At 42.3% G+C, this 20,015-nt stretch overlaps 1 protein-coding gene and 1 long non-coding RNA gene across 2 annotated transcripts in view; both read right to left on the bottom strand.

Moving 5' to 3' along the window:
• Positions 1-1,526: 1,526 nt before the first annotated feature.
• Positions 1,527-20,015, bottom strand: part of LOC6041544 — a 31,386-nt gene continuing 12,897 nt past the window's right edge. Inside the window, exons 3-4 of the mRNA XM_038250787.1 lie at positions 4,570-5,877; positions 1,527-3,163 (exon numbers count right to left, since the gene is read on the bottom strand). Of these exons, the coding sequence (XP_038106715.1) occupies positions 2,044-3,163; positions 4,570-5,877 (2,428 nt within the window). The 3' untranslated portion in view covers positions 1,527-2,043. The remainder of the gene's footprint in view (positions 3,164-4,569; positions 5,878-20,015) is intronic.
• On the bottom strand, positions 11,240-12,466 carry LOC119766629. The gene is made up of 3 exons (XR_005277018.1): positions 12,434-12,466; positions 11,388-11,511; positions 11,240-11,316 (listed from the first exon to the last, which is right to left on the bottom strand). It is a non-coding gene; the product is annotated as an uncharacterized LOC119766629 (long non-coding RNA).

Below are 20,015 nucleotides of genomic sequence, written 5' to 3'. Positions count from 1 at the left end.
GTTACCATAAGCTATACCGATGGTAATACAGCCATGTAGACCCCCGTTGATCGGGTAGATCATCAAGTCATCACTTCCGGAAATTTTTGGATGACCCATAACAATCCAATATGGCGAAGGATATCCATCGTGGTCCAGTGAAGCTAGCTGAAGCTATACCTATGGTTAACATACCCATATAGACCCCCGTTGATAAGGTAGATCATCAGGTCATCACTTCCAGGAGTTCCTGGATGACCCATAACAATCCATCATGGTGGAGGTTGATCAGGTAGCTGTCTAGGCCATGACTTCCGGGAGTTCTTGGATCCCAGATCTGTGGAATGCTCATTATATAAATGTTTAAATAATATGTAAATAAAGTACATTAAAAAAGAAAACTCCGTTTTACGACAAAACCCCGCAATAATGCTTCCCCGAATTTCGCTCTACCCCGGTTTGCGCCTCCCCCCCCCCCTCCCCCTCCCAAAAAAGAGCGCACTTGAGCAATTCTCTACGAAATCCTCCGATTTCGATCAGTAATAACAAAAAACCAAACGAGTGCCCCTCTTTCTGTCAGAGGCTGGCTACGCTACTGAATTCGGATTAATCTTCGTCCAACGAATCAAATTTTTTTTTGGTTTAAAATTTCGATTTTTCCCAAAAACACTGTTTTTATTTCTAAAATTGATAACTCGGCGTCAGATTTTTTAACCATACTATTCTTTAGCTCAAAAGTTGCGGTTTTTTGTCCCCTAAAACATATAAAAAAATCGTAAATAAAAAAATCCGTATTTTGGGAAATTGAGTTTTTGTGAGAAAAAAGCTAAATTAAAAATCGGCATTTTTTTTTACTCTTTATTTTTTTCTCAATAGTCCTCAACAATACCTACAACTTTGCCGAAGACACCAAATTGATCAGAAAATTCACTCAAAAGTTACATCTATTTGAATATTTACGTACCATTTTTGTATGGACAGCTGTCAAAATTGTATGGAGACTTGTATGGGTGAACCAATGACACAAAATAGCTTCTTTGGTCATAGGAAAGGCCCCACAAAGTTTGAGCCAAATAAAAATAAAATACAAATAAAATCCATTTCTGGTTTTGGTAGAGAGTTGCTCACTTGGGGGATTTAGTGTATTAATATTTCAACCGGGTAATAATAACCCGAAACAGACTAGTGCTTACAGAAGCGTGTACTTGGTTTTGACAGCGAATGAAAAAGGCGCTTGTTTATGATTCCGTTGTAAACAGTTGAGAGCGAACGTTTAGCGCGGAAGTGTGCGTGTGATTGAATTGTGCTGGAACCGGTTGGTGGAATCCGGAACAGGACACAACGGAAGCGGACATCAGGTTAGTGGGTGGTTGGTAGGTTTATGATCGGCAGCGATGGTGCTGCGTCCGGAATGTCATGTCTCAAGTTTTCCCCGTGGCGACTCTACAGTTTGTTCACACTTGTTGACAATGTTCAAATTTTGATAAATATTAGTTTTATGAGAAAAAAAGGTAATAGCTTTTACGCTGTGATAAAAAAGAGCAGAATCTTTGTTTATTCATTGTTTTATTCGGTCATGAGGTGATGGTTACATAAAATAAAGTCTATTGCAGTTTGTTCTGTTATACAGTGGATTCTCTGGCTGTCGATCTTCTCGATATCAATATTGCTCCAGCTGTCAATAAATTTTTCAGTCCCTTCAAATGGGTTCCTTTGATTTTCCGTTCTATATTTTGATAACTCCAGCTCTCGACGTTCCCTTCAATATCGACAACGAGAGAGTCCACTGTAATAATAGTCAACTGAGCATTAAAATAGCCAACAAGAATCTAGAAAAAACATGAGTATGAATAAAATCTATTCTCAAGAGAGCAATTGGAATATGGTGCTTGAAATGCTGTACTAAATTTTGTATCGTTTCTTCGAATCATCGAAAAATAAGGAGTGTTTCATATCCAGAGTTTTTTTTGAAAAGGACCAATAAACTATTGTCTTTCATATGTTTATAGGACCTAATCAAAAAAAACTCTAGATATATAGAGGAACGTTTCTTCAAGCACCCGCTCAAACCGATGGGTCAAACACATTGCCATAAAACAGCGGCAGCTTCGTCATTTCATCGCGCACAATCACCAGGAACGGTCCGTTCGCGCGGAAGGTGGCCTGCGCGGTGATTCGGTCCAGCAGGGTGGCCGTCACGGCACCGCCCTCGGTTCCCTTCTCGTTGACCACGACGTCCACCTTGTGCACGATTTCGTTCACGTACAGCGGTTGGGGTTGCTCGGTGGCCCGACGTTTCCGGGAGCTGTCGTACGTTTTTGGGCAGCACATGCAGGTGCCTCCTCCGTAGCGGCAGAGTTTCGACTTTTCGCAGCTAGGCCTACCTTCGACATCCTTTTCAAACGGGCTACAGTTGGGATACTCGTGCTTCAGGTCGGCGATGGCGTTCTCCACGGTGTCGGAGAGCAGGTCGAAGATGTCCTCGGACTCCGATCCGTCGAACCGTTCGTAGCCGGGCAGGATGCGGTACAGGTCGGTGTTTGAGTGGTCAAACACGCGGTACACTCCGAGTTGTTCGAGCACTTGTTTCAGGTTGAACGAGTTGATCAGGTGCATCTTGGGGAACTGAACCGACACGGTCTTGACCACCATCTTGGAAATGATGTCGTTAATGGTTTGTGCAGTCAGCAGGGGTTGCAGTCGCGCCAGTTTGTACCGGTCCGAATCATTCGGCAAGAACACGTACATGGTGTTGTTCTTCTTGTACGGAATTCCCAGCACCTTCGTGTCCGCCTCCTTCCAGTAGTAATACGGGAAACATCCCCCGTGGACCATCGTCGTCACATTCCGACTGGCCCCATTCGGTCCGTTCGGGTAAAACGGCTTCATCTTGGTGCCATCCTTCAGGAACGGTTCCTCCCACTCGGCTTTGAAGAACAACGTATTCGCAATAACCATCAACGTGTCTGCGTTCAGTTGGGACACAATTTCCGGAATTTTGCCCCGCGTTTGCTTGCGGACCCACTGGTTGATGGTGGAGGTGGCCTGTTGTGGTTGGTGGGCAAAGTCCACGTGCTCCAGCTTCGTCTGGTACAGTTGTTCGGCCAGCTTTTGATACCGGTCGCCAAACTGCTGGCCACGCTGGGCGAAAATTGCGTTGCCGATGTCCACTTCCACGGGTGCGCTGTTAGAAGAGATGTGGGAATTTGGTGATAAAATTTGAAGATTTACCTACTTTTATTGGGATCATGATCATGAGTGAAATGTAACGAGGATTAAAAATAAAGATTCTATACCGATGGTGTGATTTATAGCTCTTGTATCCATCATTAAAAAAAGGTTGCCTCAATTCGAAATCGCAGAAAATTGTCCAAAAATTCATAAAAATGGAAAATGGAAAAACCAATAATGCAAAATCATTGATTTGGGCAAGACAAATGGAATCATTGGACAAAGATTAAGGCTCAGGCTCTGCAGAAGGAGGGGCACTCGTTTGGTTTTTTTGCTATTACGGTATTTGTGAATGACCCTCCGGACAAATCTAAAACAAATTTCGAAACGCTTATAAGACCGGTGGTTTTCAACGACGAGTGCTTAGGACGATCTTTGGCGGCGTACGTAAGAACAATAGGAGCAGGGGGTAGGATTTAGACCAACCATAAGGCAATGGTCTTATAAAAATTTCAAAAAACATCACCACACCGAAAATGCCGTTTGAATTCATTTTATTTTTGAAATTATGGGCAAAAATGTAAATTTAACCACAGAAATTCTGTTTATTTTGAGGTTCTTAAATAAGCTTTCTGAAAAGTTAGACAGTTTGAAAAGGTCTGTTGAACATTTAGAACGTTTAGAACGTTACCTGGAGCGAAATCATGGTAAACAAACAACAACGGAAGCGTTGAATTAATTTTTCTGCCTTATAAATACAATAAAACGTTTTGAAATTTTAATTAAATGGATTATTTCACTCCTGGTAGCTTCACAAATCACGTTTGATGCAACATTAGTTGTTTTGTTGATTATTTATAAAAATGGAGTCTTATTTCGACATATTTACACTATTTACAAAAAAATGTTTGTTTGTTAAAAGTGATCAAACTATGTTGGAAAGGTCCCTTAAGTAATTTCTTATCACCCTTAAACGTTGTATTAGACAAAATGGCTTGTTTCCCATTCTGCCCCGCAGAGTAAGGTAAGGTAAGGTAAGGTAAGGTAAGGTAAGGTAAGGTAAAGTTATTCAGAGGCTCAGAGAAATATGCAGATTTATAGCGCTGTCTTCTAATTGAAATAATATGAATTAAACGTTTTTGTATTGCATGATTTTATTTCTTTTATTTTTTTTGGTTGGTGCTGCCAATTATATCAATTTTGTTCCACTGGTTCCATTAAACTTGTTGTTTGTTAGTTTATAAGATTCTTATCATATTATGTTTAATTGCAATGCAAAAGGGATAATGTTTCGAAGTGAGCTGCGTAAAATCACATTTATGTTTTTCCACTGGTATTTATCAAAAATTAAATTACTTCTACAAATCTAACGTACACTATTTGAAATCTATAGATTTAAGAGTTCCTATCACGACCGCTCACGCACTGGGATCGTACACGGCACCAAAGAACAGGGGCAGCTTCGTCTTATCGCTCCGGATGAGCAGCAGGAACGGTTCGTCCGCCCGGAACACCACATTCGTCCCGGACCGGTTGAGGGTGATGGCCGTCGCGGCGCCTCCCTCCGTGCCCCGCTCGTTGATCTCCAGGTCGACCTTGTGGATGGCATCGCTCACAAAAAGCATGGCCGCTTTATCCGTGTCCCGCCTGGAACGGTGCGACTTTTTGCCGGCGGTCTCTTTGACGATGCGTTTCTTCAGGAAGAAGTCCTTGCTGGTCAGCGGGTTCGGTTTGTTCTTGCTTTCGCTGGGCACCTTGTAGGACACGTCACGTGGCTGAAGTCGACGGCACTTCTTGGTGGGCGTCGTGGTCGGATCGGATTCGTCGAGGAGAGTCGTGTCCAGGAGAGTGGTTGGCAACTCCGTTGTGGGTTGTTCAGTGGGTACGATCTCGTTCGTTTCGTTGCCATCGATGCGGGAAAAGATCAACTTGTCATTGTGGGGATCTTTTTGCTTTTTCTTGGAGGAATTCTTCTGATCTAACAGGTTTACGGCAGGTCGTGCGGCAATGCTGTTCTCTTCAGAAGCAGGGGAGAATATTTTAGAAAGGTCACTTTTACTAGAGCTGAACAGCGATTTTACGCCTAAAGTCTTGAGCGTTTTTTTCAGGTTCAACGTGCTGGATACGTGCATCTTTGGAAACAGAATAACCGCCGTAGTTTTCTTCATTCGGTTGATTAGCTCATCAACGGTGGGACCACTTAGCATCGCGATCAGTTCTTGCAAGGCCAACCGGTTGGAATTGTTCGGCTTGATAACGTACATTGTCGAATGGTTGCTTTTGTACGGAATCCCCAAGATCTTGGCACCCAACTCGGGCGAATCATAATACGGGAAGCATCCACCGTGGGCCATCATGTCCACCTTAATCGAGCTGCCGTTTCTACCCTCGGGGAAGAAATCCCTCGGCCTCGTAGCACCCTCAATAAACATCTCCTCCCACAGGGCCTTGAAGTACAGCGCACTCGCAATCACCATCACCGTGTTGCTATCGACGGTACTTGGAAAGATTTCCGGAATTTTCCCGTGCGTGTTCCGGCTAACCCACTCGTTGATCTGCCGCGTAGCCCCGACGGGCTGACTTGCGAAAGACATCCGCAGGACCTCACTACGGTACAACTCCTGGGCCGTTCTCATGTACTGCGGGTTCAGGACGAAACTGTTGTCCACGAAGATTCCGTTCGCAAGATGGAGTTCATGCGAGTAGCGATCGAAGTCGGTTTCGTTGCTAGAATGGGAGAATAATATAAATTCGATTCTTTAATGGAGAATTCAAAGAGAATATATTTACTGAGATGGACAATCGACAAAGACAATTTGCACAGCACAACGGGACATCACGGATAAATCATAATAAATGCATTCAGTTAGTGAGTTATTTCGAAATAAAAAGATCTTATTCCAACTACCATCTAAAACAATATCTTATTTACCGCTAATATTGGTAGAAATTGAGTTTTTTTTATTATTTACTCCTAAACTTTAGAAAGGTTTTTTTTTATGGAGCATTGAAGAATAGATCATACAAATATTCAAATTTGTGGGTGTTGACTGATGACCGAACTGCCCAAGACTCCCAACAGAATAGAAGCTCAGATAATAACTCTGTTTCCTTTCTGAACATAGAAGGAACTGTGAAAGAATGTAATTTTACCACAACTAATTCTAAGATTTGTTAACACTCTTTTGACCAACTTTTTTTGTTGAATCTTTGTCTAAAGTTCAATCAAAGGAGTGTTCATTTTTTTATTTCGACAAATTGTTTCGACAAACATCTCTAATCCCTCGGATCGTACACCGGCCCGTAGAACAGTGGCAGCTTGGTAATGTCGTGCCTCAGGTAAATCAGGAACGGACCATCGAGTCGCAGAATAAAAGATGGCGGAATATGGTCACGAATGTACCCCTTAACGGCTCCACCATCCGTGCCACCTTCTTCGATGTCCAGGAGGACCTTATGTACGCTGTCTCCGACAAACAGAGGAACACGTTCGACCTGACGCTTGGAACGACTTAGGGGCTGTGTGATTTTGCTACTACTTTTGTAGCATTTCCGGACTATTCGACATCCTTGCAGGTACAGACACTCTTGTTGTTCAAAGCAGGACAGAACAGCGCTCGGAAATTGGATTTGATCTACAGTTGGATCTGACTTTTTATCGTCGGATGAATTTGTTTTTTGACTAAATGCTGAATCTGGTCTGGGAGTAGTCGTTGCAATCCTACGTCTGGATGGATCCCCTGGACGACGATTCAGATGGCAAGATTTATCAATGTCTCCATCCTGGTCATAAGCAGTATTTGTGATAACGGAGAGATCATTTCGGTAAGGATCAAACAACGTTGATATTCCCAGGCTACTCAAAACCTTCTTTAAACTGAGACTATTTTTAAGTTGCATTTTTGGTAATACAATCAATCCTGTCTTGACTTGCATCCGGTCGATCATTTTGTTCAGTAGTCCTATACCAATCTGTTCCGTCCATGTACGTAATTTTTGTCTATCGGAATTGTTAGGAACAACCAGGTACATCGTGGACAATCCCTGCTGATACGGCAATCCAACAATTTTGGCATCCCAAGCCTTAAGGTCAATGTACGGAAAACATCCGGAAGTAACCATGGTAGTGACGTTCACCGGAGGTTGATTTCGTCCATTCAAGTAAAACGGTCTCGGCTTCGTATCTGGTTCAAAGAAAGTAATTTCCCACTTTCCTTTAAAATAAATCGTATTGGGTAATATCATCGAAACGTTCTGCAACTGCTCCGGTGTTACAATCTCCCAGATCTTTCCGTTGGTAGATTCTTGCGCCCAGGAGTTGATCTGGTAGGCTGTTGAGCGAGGATCTAAGGTAAATGGTAGCCTCGAGGCTATTCCGTTGTACAGACTTCTGGTCAGCTGTTCGTAGCGTGCTCCCAGCTGGATGTTGCAGTCCACAAATACTCCAAGGACCACTAAAATTTGGTCTGTTGAGCTGTTGAGAAGAGTTTGTCGAATTTCAGAAACAAATTTGTTGGAATCTTTGAGTGAAATACATATCACATAACATGAAGCCTTAGGTTTGAGCAATTTATTTGGAGCTTTTAGTGCTGAAATTGTTAGAATGTATAGTTTAAAAAATGTGATTCAAAACTTTTTAGTATCGTCATGAAGGGTGACATTTGGGGGTTGAGATGGGGTCATAGAGGGAGAGGGGATCATATGCACCCCGGGGCAAATGCACCCCTTTTTTTGTAAATGCTGGAAAAAATTGAGTATCGTAGGATAAAAACAGCTAAAGTTATTTTTTTTTTCGTTTATTGAAGTTATTTGCAAACTCTAGAGTGTTTTGATTTAATTTTCATTGAACTTGCAATATGATTTTTGGACAATATAAAAAGCTTTTATTGATATTGTAAGTGTTGATTTATAGAGTTAATCAATAATCTTCATTATTCTATAGATAGATGAGTCCAAAAACATAAAATAATTATTTTTAACTAAATTTTATGCAAAAGCGTGGTCGGGGAAAATGCACCACTGTGACAGCGGTGTCATCTAGTGGTGACTAGTGAAAACTGCTTTTACCCGGTGCATTTTGCCCCAATGTTGAGGTGCATATTGCCCCGCATGATTGCTTGAAATGAATAAATTTTTTTCAGAAATTTGCTATATTTGAACAATTTGCCGGGACCCGTGGTGTAGCGGTAAGCGTGGTTGCCTCTCACCCAGTCGGCCATTTTTCGATACGAGATTTGTCTGATCACGCTTTCCGTCGGATGGGTGTAACCAGTGGTTAGGTTAGCTTCAAGAGTGGTGAGACTGTTGTTCCGCGACGCGTAAATTAGCATGCCGAAAGGGAACCCTGTGAAAGCTGGAGAGCGGAACATCCCCACTCGAGTAGCGGTCCAACGCCAATGGACGCTACCAACGCTGCACGCTGGAGTAGTTGCGCTAGTCCCCACCAGAAAGCGCCACGAGAAGGACAATGGATTCGCTAGGGCGAAATAGGATGAGAATGGGGCGAAACGGGAAGGATGGATGAGGTTGAGGATCGCTGGAGAATCTGCGCCATTGGATCGGTCACTTGCCTGGTTATTGAAGAAGTGGACGGTCGAACCAGCTACGTTCGCCGTCACGTAAAAGTGAAACCTGTTCACAGTGTGTGAGGTGGAACCGGTGCAGAAGACCGGAGGAAAGGGTCCGTCGATCGGAAGATCTGGACGAGCTGCAGGAGAACCTGCGCAGAAACTGGACAACCAGGTAGAGGACGATCCCAAAACAACAAATCCCCGAATCAGCCAACCCATCTCCTTTCCGCCATCTTCTAACGCTGCCCCATTGTGCCCTACAGACCCCTCGGTGTGTACGCTTCGCGTACTGGCCGGCAAGCCCAACCCTGGGTGCCGGAAGCCCGTGTGACCCACACGACACCCGCAGAGTCCCCTACGGCGATCGTCACGCCAGACGATCGCAACTCTACACCGTTCCGGTGAGGGAACTGCCGGTCGCGACGCCGCCATTTTGTTCCGAGGAACATCCCTGTCGCGACCATAACCGCCACCGAATCTGCCAACCATTACAACCCGTCGACGCCGGAAACCAGGCAATCCGGTGGACTTGTCCACCGAAGTCCTGGGTCCGTCAACAAACCCAGGAGCGTCGAGGCAGAAGGCGAGGGTCCGAGTACGAGCTGAAGCAGCTGACCGTCAAGCACGAGCGAAGAGCAGAAGAAGGCGTTCCGCTCCGGTGGAGTGTGTCCCGGATGCGTGGAGGCGACAACGACGGCGAGTAGCAGAAGCCGGCGAGAACGAGCAGCGGCAGCAGTGACAGTCCCGGAAAGGGGCCCCAAGGAAGAAGGAAGAAGAGGACGTGTGAGGTAGGACTAGATTAAGGAAGTGGGAAGGACAAGGAAGTGCAGCTTGAGTCTGCCGAAATAAACTGTCGGATAGTTCCGGAATAAAGTGGGTGTTTTGTTCAACGGTACTAGCAGGTGTTTTCCTTTTGTGCCGAATTCGGATTAACAGGCCGACCCTGAGGTGTTTTAATAAGGGAGGTCTCATCATTGCTGGAGTTAGCCAGCCAGTTGTTATACTTGGCGCCCAACTAGAAATAGTTTAACTAATTCGTGCATGGGAATATCTGTGAAATGTGAGCATGATGCCCACTTCTCTGGGAAAACGCCCATTATTCAAGTTCAGGACTTGACCAAACATCAAAATACAAACAGAAGAACAACTAATACTTGGATGTTTAGGTCCTTTGGAGGGGTCTTGGATGTCTATGTGAGGAGGAACGACCACCAGACATTGACATAGTAATTGGTCGAAGATTTCATTGATAAATTTACAAAATTCCAGAATGGCTTTCGTATCAGTGGAGTGTGGTTTCCTTCGTAAGTGTTGAATGAAAAGACCAGGCAAAACAAATCGTTTATTTCGCTACAGTCTGTGCGAGTTCACAAGCTTAGTCCTAGTAATTATACAATTTCAAATCAGCTCATTTAGCTATCGAGCGTGAACAAATTCTAGGTTATCAAATTGTTTTCGACGTGCAAAACCGTTTTACTAGGTAGTTCTTTACAATTTTATCCAATTTTTATTGGAATTCCATTCCAAATCTGGACTTATGTTCCGGTGGGATGATGACAACATGACCGCTTTGGGTAGTGAGCTCCACAGTATTTTGTAGTCCATTTCGCTGAATGTTGCGAGGATGAATGACATCTAAAAAAAAAAAAAAAAAAAGAAAAGTATTTGATTTAGTAAACAGTGTTTTTTTTGTACGAAATGGTTTAGTGTTGTGAATGTTTTAGATCTTGAGATCAAATTTATTGAAAGAATTTTAATTTGAGTGTTTGAGTGATGAGTGATATTTGAATGAAAGAATGATGAATGAATGATGTACTAGAATGGTGAACTGTTTCACCAATTTTCCAACCCATTTACCCCTTGAGAGAATCAGAAAAAGAGCAAATCAGCAAAAGAATATGAAATTGAAAAAATGAGAGATAAATCTGAAACAAGAGTTGATAATTGAAGTAAATTGCGAGAGCTTTCAATCAAAGAGAGCGTTTAGGAAGAAAGTTTATGTTGTAGAGAGAGTCGCTGCGAGTATGTGTGAGTTAGTGGTAGGTTTCTACATGACAAATGAAAGTTTGTTGTGTATGAGACTTGTTTTTAACCCAAGAACAAAATTTTAGAAAATCTGTTTTCTTTTTATTAAGATTTCCTAGACTTTTCTAGTACCTGTTCAAATTTGGAGTTAATGTTGTGAAGAGAGTAGGAGTTTATGTTGGTCGAGTTGGCCATGTGTTTTCTCTTGGTGAGAAGAAGCGTTGATACTCGGAGAGGCAGAGTATTGCGGTACTAGTTCACCTAAGTTAGTCCTCAAACAAGATTTTTAGATCGTTTTGGGTCTCCTGTGTGTGTGTAGTTAACTACTCTGAGAATCGATGAAGTTAAAAGTTCATCATTCGTCGAATTTTCAGATGTAGTGGACATACAAACACGGAGACACCAGGGATCGTAATGTGGTACTAGTCTAGGAAGACGATGAAGATCGTTTGTGTTTGTGAAGTTTGTAAAGTTTGTGAAGTGTTTGTAGATGCAAATCTTACCTGTGTGTGAGATGTTTTGAGGACGATGTTCCTTTGTTAGGGTGGTGCGTTGTTACGGCCAATTTACCCTGAAAGAAGAGATGGAATTAGTTGAGCTGCTTTTGGTTAGATCGAGCAGTACAGTTTGGCAAATAGTTACCTTCTGTTAAATGTTCTTTAAGAAGTACTATTTCGTTCATTCAAGTACGCCAATGCTCATCTCTGGCCAAAGTAGTTGTGACTAAGTTCCAGTCCTTCGTATTATGCCACGTAGTTTGGTGAACCTGCAGGAGAAATGTTTATTAGTGTCGTAGGACATAGTTACAGCTGTTATGCTGAATACGGATCCAGGAAAGTAGAAGTTTTGAGCCTGCTCACACAACATCTGACGAGATGGTGAGACAGAGTTCGGTAATGTTACGGTAGATACAACAGCGTGCATGATCGTAAACAATCTGTTTGATCGTGTATTGCGTTTAAGTTGGTCTAGCCTGTAAAATGTGGGAGTAGTTGAGCCTCGAGTTAGGGCAACTTATAGAGCAGTTTGGCTCGATGTTATTTGGTGGATTTTGGTTCAAGAGAGTCGTATCTGTAAACATCTCTTCTAGATGCACTCACACTGTTCCAATTATCGCTAATACCAAAGAAAATGCGTGGGAGAAAGGTAGTTTACTCCTAATCACCTGTAGTTGTGAGGAGTTTGACAAATCTTGTAAAAAAGTTGAATTGAATGTTTATTTATTTGAATTTTAGTTTGTTGCATGATTATTTATTGATTTGTACTGTTTTGTCCAAAAATTTAGTAAATTTTCTACCTCCCACCATAAATAGTGAATGAAAACATAAAAGCATAAATAGAAATCATGGAACCCACATAATTTGCCTTCAGCATAATGACTTGAATACATAGAAATTATCGGAATATCATGTGTCTCGGGAAATTAACTAAAATCGTAACACATAAGAAATAATATCACAACATAATGAACTAAGTCATAAAATTCAATCATGACTTTTCACAATCAGGTTTGAGGTTATGAACATTATTTTTTTTTTCATTCACGGTATTGGATGAACTACTTGATAAAAATGAATGAGATTCATTCACCAGCGAGTACTTGACCAGCATGTTGGTACCTTATGATTTGGAGAGTACTTGCTTCGCAATTTCTCAACTTTTTTACCAAATATTTCATCGATACTTACCATTCCATTTATTCATGCCTCATTTCCACAAGTAAACACGTCTTTGACAGAGTGTGACAGATTCATTTGACAGTTCGTAAGTTTCCCGAATAGTGATAACACATACAGTTAAACAGTTTATATCAATTTATCGGAAAAGGCAGTACTAGATCGAAGTTTGATAAGATCTTGCGTACAATGTTGCATGAAAGTGCTGATGCACAAATTTAATTTTCAGTTAAAATATGGAAATTATTGGCAAATTTTGTAAATATTATGCCGATTGTTAATTTATTTTATTTTTGTAATTATTTATTATTTTAATTTGTTGTTTGTTGTTGTCTTAAAATTTGCATGAAGATTACAAACAATTTTTGCACACAATCGTGAGAGCCATACACACACTGATACGAATGGTAATGATAACGAAGTAGAGTGGAAAAGGAGATCTTCGACACTCGCGCGTGTTGATATATATCAACCGTCACTTGGTGTGACTCGGTACGATTGTAAATGAATTTATTGTGTAAATAATTATTCTGGAATTCGATTTTCTGAATTTTGTAAATATTTTGCATGCCGTAAAAATGTAGAAATTGCATGTTTGTTTGAATTTTAATTTGTAAATATTTATTTTGTTTGACTTGTACATATATTTTTGTAATTTAAATGTTGTCAATGTCGGTTAATGTATCAGGATTGGAGTTCGCTGGAGACCGGAGTTGAAATATACGTTGATGGTCAGTAACAGGTTACGGCCTTGAAACTGAGAGGAGTCGACTTAGGTTGACGATGATAACTTATGACCCCGACCCATAATCCCTGATATAAGTGTTGTCAACTTGTGTATGCAAACTTGACTTAGTACTGAGGTCTAAATATTCAACTATTTCCGGTTACTTTGAGTTAAAACACAGATGTGCAGTCATTTTTTGTTCTTGTTTCGTGGTTCAGAGGTAAGCTAGTGTTCGCAGTTTACAGTGAATAATATAAAATGAATATTCGTTCTAGTGTTTTCCAAAAAAATATTAGTTCTAATATTTTTTTTACCCGAGCGAGGGGAGAGTGTAACCAGTGGTTAGGTTAGCTTCAAGAGTGGTGAGACTGTTGTTCCGCGACGCGTAAATTAGCATGCCGAAAGGGAACCCTGTGAAAGCTGGAGAGCGGAACATCCCCACTCGAGTAGCGGTCCAACGCCAATGGACGCTACCAACGCTGCACGCTGGAGTAGTTGCGCTAGTCCCCACCAGAAAGCGCCACGAGAAGGACAATGGATTCGCTAGGGCGAAATAGGATGAGAATGGGGCGAAACGGGAAGGATGGATGAGGTTGAGGATCGCTGGAGAATCTGCGCCATTGGATCGGTCACTTGCCTGGTTATTGAAGAAGTGGACGGTCGAACCAGCTACGTTCGCCGTCACGTAAAAGTGAAACCTGTTCACAGTGTGTGAGGTGGAACCGGTGCAGAAGACCGGAGGAAAGGGTCCGTCGATCGGAAGATCTGGACGAGCTGCAGGAGAACCTGCGCAGAAACTGGACAACCAGGTAGAGGACGATCCCAAAACAACAAATCCCCGAATCAGCCAACCCATCTCCTTTCCGCCATCTTCTAACGCTGCCCCATTGTGCCCTACAGACCCCTCGGTGTGTACGCTTCGCGTACTGGCCGGCAAGCCCAACCCTGGGTGCCGGAAGCCCGTGTGACCCACACGACACCCGCAGAGTCTCCTACGGCGATCGTCACGCCAGACGATCGCAACTCTACACCGTTCCGGTGAGGGAACTGCCGGTCGCGACGCCGCCATTTTGTTCCGAGGAACATCCCTGTCGCGACCATAACCGCCACCGAATCTGCCAACCATTACAACCCGTCGACGCCGGAAACCAGGCAATCCGGTGGACTTGTCCACCGAAGTCCTGGGTCCGTCAACAAACCCAGGAGCGTCGAGGCAGAAGGCGAGGGTCCGAGTACGAGCTGAAGCAGCTGACCGTCAAGCACGAGCGAAGAGCAGAAGAAGGCGTTCCGCTCCGGTGGAGTGTGTCCCGGATGCGTGGAGGCGACAACGACGGCGAGTAGCAGAAGCCGGCGAGAACGAGCAGCGGCAGCAGTGACAGTCCCGGAAAGGGGCCCCAAGGAAGAAGGAAGAAGAGGACGTGTGAGGTAGGACTAGATTAAGGAAGTGGGAAGGACAAGGAAGTGCAGCTTGAGTCTGCCGAAATAAACTGTCGGATAGTTCCGGAATAAAGTGGGTGTTTTGTTCAACGGTACTAGCAGGTGTTTTCCTTTTGTGCCGAATTCGGATTAACAGGCCGACCCTGAGGTGTTTTAATAAGGGAGATCTCATCATTGCTGGAGTTAGCCAGCCAGTTGTTATATGGGGAAGTAAATGTTGTCCCCGGTCTAACCTAGAGGTTAGGTCGTTAGCTCAGACCAGGTGTAGGAGTCGTCTCCCTGGGTCCTGCTTCGGTGGAGTCGCTGGTAGGCAATTGGACTAACAATCCAAAGGTCGTCTCAACAATCAAGCCTTCGGACACCTAGTTTCGAGTAGGAATCTCGCAATCGAGAACGCCAAGGCAATGCTGTAGAGCGAATAATTTGATTTTTTTAAACAATTTTGAGGTTTTTCACATGGATGATGAAGAATAATAGTTGTTTTAGAACTTCTAACAACATTCTTCCACAGAAATGCTGTTATACTTGAGAAATCACAGTTTTTCCTTAGGGGGTACATATTACCCCCTATCCCCCTACAAATTTCTGCATTTGTGTTTGACCTAATCCCACCCCCAGATTCAATGTCACCCATGATTACGGTATTTGCTAAGATAATTATAGTAAAGAAAAACAATTGCTCAATACAAAATAAATTTCCTGAAGGAAACACTATACAGTTACATACTACTACTTACTTAACTTTTACTGGACCTTCAACTTCACGCTATGTGATTCTTATTCCACTATAATACAAAAGTTATATTCTTACCATTCATGCAATGATGTTAAGGAGGTCGTAATAGAAGCACTCATTTTGTGGAAAAAAAAAACTTGAGCCAACGAAGCAATGAACCCATTGGATCAGTACTGCGGCGAATCGGGACACATGGGGCGAATTGGGACAGCAGTTTTAACCATTTAGGAGCACAATATATTATTATTTTTTGTTGGTTTCGGTAAAACAGACAGACCAACAAAATGTGTAAATCCATTTCCAAATTTAAAACCATTAAATGCTCTAAAAACTGCTGTTCCTATTCAGACTGTAGTCCCGATTCGCCCCAGATGACGGTAACCGAAAGAAAGATGGCGAAAATGTATTAGGCAAATAAAGCAAAATACAACGTTTTTAACGAAAGTCCTATGTAGTAGCATGTGAGATATTTTTATGTAGTAACGGATAGTTTGTTTAGAAACCAGAAATAACCCAAACTCTTTTATACTTTTCCAGTAGCGTCACAATTAGGATGTAACAAAAAATGACTTTTTGGCGGGCATTCAGGGGCTGGTTCTGGTGGGCGTACTGAGCCTAAATCAGGAATATGAGCTTGATTGGACGTAACAGGAGCTGGCGCTTCGCCTTTCAATTTTAAATGGGATTTAACCCGTTAAAAATACTTTTTTTTCAAAAATGTTTATTTTTGAGGCGCTTTGGCCATCAATGCGTTTACCAAAAACATCAATGGCGTGTAGGCCAGATCCTTGCGTATCTTTTGGTATATATAACATTGAAGTTTGGAGCACCCTGGAGCTCGGTACAGAGCTTCAAAGTTTGGCATTTTTCGAAAATTCAGCCCCGGCAAAAAAGATATGCGTTGCACCTCGCGACGCCCGAAACGCTATTTGAATTTGCTGGGGCCAATTTTTCGAAAAAATGCCAAACTTGAAGGCCTGTACTGCCAGTGAGGTTTTTTTGTAAACGCGTTGGTGGCCAAAGCGCCTCAAAAATATACATTTTTCAAAAAAAAAGTATTTTTACGGGTTAAATCCCATTTAAAATTGAAGGGCGGAGCGCCAGCTCCTGTTACGTCCAATCAAGCTCATATTTGAGAATGGCTCAGTACGCCCACCGGAACCAGACCCTGAATGCCCACCAAAAAGTCATTTTTGTTACACTCTAGTCATCATATAGAGAATCTGCGATGCAGGAATTTAGCTGCTCTGGAAACATTTTCTTACAAAAATTTATTGTTCATACATTTTTTTGTTATAAAACTATGCATCTAATCTCTCGGATCATAAACCGGCCCGTAGAACAGTGGCAACTTTGTGGCGTCATGCCTCAGATAGATCAGGAACGGACCATCCAGCCGGAGCGTGAACGACGACGAAATCCGATCAATGACGACCGCCGTTACGGCTCCACCCTCCGTACCGCTCTCGTCGATGTCCAGACTGACCTTGTGCACGATATCTCCCACAAAGAGGGGACTTTGGTTGGTCTGACGCTTGGAGCGACTTCTTCCGCCCAGGTTCGTCAGAGGTTGTGCGGCTTTGTTTGTAGTTTGGGAGCATTTCCGGATGATCCGACATCCTTGCAGGTAGATACACTCTTGTTGCTCAAAGCACGATATAATAGCCTGGGGTGGAAGGTTTTGATCGTAGCTGGGCGTTGCAGGAACTTGCGGGGCTGGAGGAGGTGCCAGCTGTTGGAAGTTGTTCTGGTTGTTGAACGAACCCTGTCTTCGATCGGGATTCACCGGGAGCTGTTGTGGCCTAGTTGGCGTGTTTGGTGGGTAATGCGATTGTTGTGGTTGCTGAACAGGTGGCCCGGTTCCGAAGCGGCTAGCGACATCGAAAGATTGCTGCTCTTGCTGTTGCTGCGTGATTTGACTTTGTGGAAATTGCTGTTGGTTTGGTGGTAAGGTTGTGCGTTTGGGAGCATCACAGCAGTAACATGCACCGTTAAAGAAACTGCATGCACTCGAGAGGCACGTTTGCATGTTTGTCGTTTTAGTTTTTCTGTACTGTTTAGAATGACAAACTGTCCAATCGGCCGAGGATAAAACCTTATCATTACAGTTTCGGACGGCATAAAAGGGTCTTTGAGGACATAATTCTTGATCTTGAGCACTTTCTGGGTCAAGAATGCATTTACAAAGATTATTTTCATAAACACAATTTCTGATGAAAAAGCAATCTCTGCTTTCAGCTACCGGAACGATAACTACGTTGGACTGTTGAAATACATTTCTTGGAGGTTGGTTTTTAGGCGTATGTTGCACTGGTTCTTGATTATCGGAAGAATTTGCACCGAGTCGAAACACAAAATCTGGTCTTGAAGTAGTAGTTGGAATTCTACGTCTGGTTGGTTCCTCAGGACGACGATTCACGTTGCAAGACTTAGCTATGTCCCCATCCTGATCAAATGCAGTATTTGTGATAACGGAGAGATTACTTCTGTAAGGATCGAACAGCGTTGATATTCCAAGGCTACTCAAAACCTGCTTCAATCCAAGATTATTCTCCAGTTGCATTTTTGGCATTACAACAGCTCCCGTCTTGACCTCCATCCGGTCGATCATGTTGTTCAGCTGTCCTATATCAATCGTATTACTCAACAAAAAACTTAACTTTTGTCTATCGGAATTGTTAGGAACAACCAGGTACATCGTGGACAATCCCTGCTGATACGGCAATCCAACAATTTTGGCATCCCAATCCTTTACATCAATGTATGGAAAACATCCGGAAGTGGCCATGGCCGTAACGTTCACCGGAGGTTGATTCCGGCCATTCGCGTAAAACGGTCTCGGTCTCGTGTCTGGCTCAACAAACATAGTTTCCCACTTTCCCTTGAAGTAAAGCGCGCTAGCCAGCACCATCGGAGAGTTCTGCACCTGTTCCGGCGTAACAATCTCCCGAATCTTTCCGTTGGTAGATTCTCGCGCCCAGGAGTTGATCTGGTGGGCTGTCGAGCGTGGGTCAGTGGAAAATGGTAGCCTCTGGGCTTTGCCCTGGTACAGACATCTGGTCAGCTGCTCGTAGCGTGCTCCCAGCAGGAAGTTCCGGTCCACAAAGACTCCGTTAGCCACCGATATTTGGTGGGAGCTGTTGGGATGAGGATGGAGAGGGATGGCTTTTGTAGTAGCGAATCGTCTGGTATGGTCATACAAGCACTACTTATTAGAATACATAAATACGAACGGACAACCACCGAAAACCACGCACCGGGGAATAATGATGTGTGACAGACAGAGAGTGTCTTAGAAGCTTGATGATGACAAGCGACAAGAAAAGGGTGATTACACGTAAGTGTATAAATTTGGACTCATGATTTATTTTGTCTCTAAAGATGTCTAATAGTCATTAATTAAAAGCCTAGAAAAATTGAATCCTTCACTCCAGAAAGATATCGTTGCTGTGCAAATCCGACTGAATGACGTACAACAATTACCTCAAGGAGCTCATTTTGTGATAAATAAAAATATTCAATTAGATAGTTGGTACCGTCAATCGAGGTGCAGTTTTTAGAGCACTTTTAAGCTTTTAGTGTGGAAATTAATGAAAGAAATCAGTTGCAGCCTCTGCAGAAGTTTTGAAACCAGCAAAAGTAATTTTCCAGCAGAAAGATACTCTCTTTCTTTTGCAGAAGTTCTGCAACAAAGCGAGAGAAAAAATTTTACGCAAGAGTAGAGGTGAGCAAAATTGCTCTTTTTTAGGAGTCGCTCATTTTCGTTCGCTCATTCAAAAGAGCCGCTCTTTTGAACGGCTCTTTAGCTCTTTTTCATAATTTGAATGAAAAGGTTTTTTAAGAATCGTGTGATTTTATAAGTTATTTCACATGGGACTTTTATAAATTATTTGATAAAACAAATTAAACTGAAAACGAGAAGATGCCCTTAAAACCATAGGTCTTGGTGTTCTCTATGTCAATTTTTCTACTCGAACCTAAACATTCGAGTGATTTAATGGCATCCAAACTCAAATTAAGGATGCTAGAATATATTTTATTGATGTTTTATTTAAAGAAAACTATCTGTAAACTACATTCTAATTTAATCGAAAAAGTCTATAAACGCTCAAGTTTAATCGGACAAAAGGATTTGTTCCAAAAATCTCTAAACTATTCAAATTTGTATTCCGGTAATATTTTAATGTAGGGGAGAGTGGGGAGACTTGATCCCCTTTTTTTGTATCGCACATAACTCTGTCAATTTCTCACAAAACTATAAACTTTTTGCATGAATTGAAAGCTTAAACATTCATCTATGTTTGGCTTACAAGGGTATTTCATCAGATAAACTCTTCGAATCATGCCAAGCGTTTTAAAAAAATATTTTAAACCGGCATTTTAAAAATGTTAGGGGTATCTTGATCCCCCTTTCAAGATTTTGAAGAAATCTTAAGCAAAATGTGTCTTATTCATCCAAACTTTTAATTTTCTATAAGTTACAGCAATTTCACATAAAACCTGTACGTTTGTGTTCAAAATATAACAAATTTAGTATGTAAAATATTTAAAAACTTAAAATATAATTTTTTAGACCAAAATTAAGCATGTTTACAAAAGCTGGAAATTTTTGTTTACAAAACTTTTGAAAAAAAGTTCAAACTGCAGTAAGTTATGTACAACTATACTAAAGGAAACTATGTATGAAAACCCAG

Source organism: Culex quinquefasciatus, chromosome 2, assembly GCF_015732765.1.
Source record: "Culex quinquefasciatus strain JHB chromosome 2, VPISU_Cqui_1.0_pri_paternal, whole genome shotgun sequence".
Taxonomy (NCBI): Eukaryota; Metazoa; Arthropoda; class Insecta; order Diptera; family Culicidae; genus Culex; species Culex quinquefasciatus.
This window is presented reverse-complemented; position numbering and strand designations above follow the sequence as displayed.